This window comes from Eimeria mitis, genomic scaffold, assembly GCF_000499745.2.
Source record: "Eimeria mitis Houghton genomic scaffold, Emh_scaff2033, whole genome shotgun sequence".
Taxonomy (NCBI): domain Eukaryota; phylum Apicomplexa; class Conoidasida; order Eucoccidiorida; family Eimeriidae; genus Eimeria; species Eimeria mitis.
The window spans coordinates 3,114-3,386 of record NW_013570356.1 but is presented as its reverse complement, the minus strand read 5'-3'; the positions used below and the strand labels follow the sequence as shown (position 1 = coordinate 3,386).

Here is a 273-nt window from a genome sequence, read left to right as displayed (position 1 = left end):
GAAAAAAAAAAAAAAAAAGTGTGAGTCTATGGCGGCAGCTATGGATGCTGCTATAACTGGTATAGAATCTTTTGAGGTTGCAGTAGGAAGAGACAAAACACACATACAGCTGAATAACACTTTAACTTGGGCTGAAGAATTTGTATTAGATTTAGCCAGAGCAAGAAAAAGCGAGAAACTTGTTTACTCCTCCATGGGGCTAGGAAATACTTTCAGGATGATGGGCATGGACTCACACTTCAGGTACTAGCTTCGATGGTTTAGGGTCTAGGG

At 40.7% G+C, this 273-nt stretch overlaps 1 protein-coding gene across 1 annotated transcript in view; it reads left to right on the top strand.

The window, feature by feature from the left end:
• Positions 1-217: 217 nt before the first annotated feature.
• Positions 218-273, top strand: part of EMH_0047560 (trehalose-6-phosphate synthase domain-containing protein, putative) — a gene marked incomplete at both ends in the record, with an annotated part of 3,153 nt that continues 3,097 nt past the window's right edge. The window contains one exon of the mRNA XM_013496301.1: positions 218-243. Coding sequence (XP_013351755.1) covers positions 218-243 — 26 coding nt within the window. The remainder of the gene's footprint in view (positions 244-273) is intronic.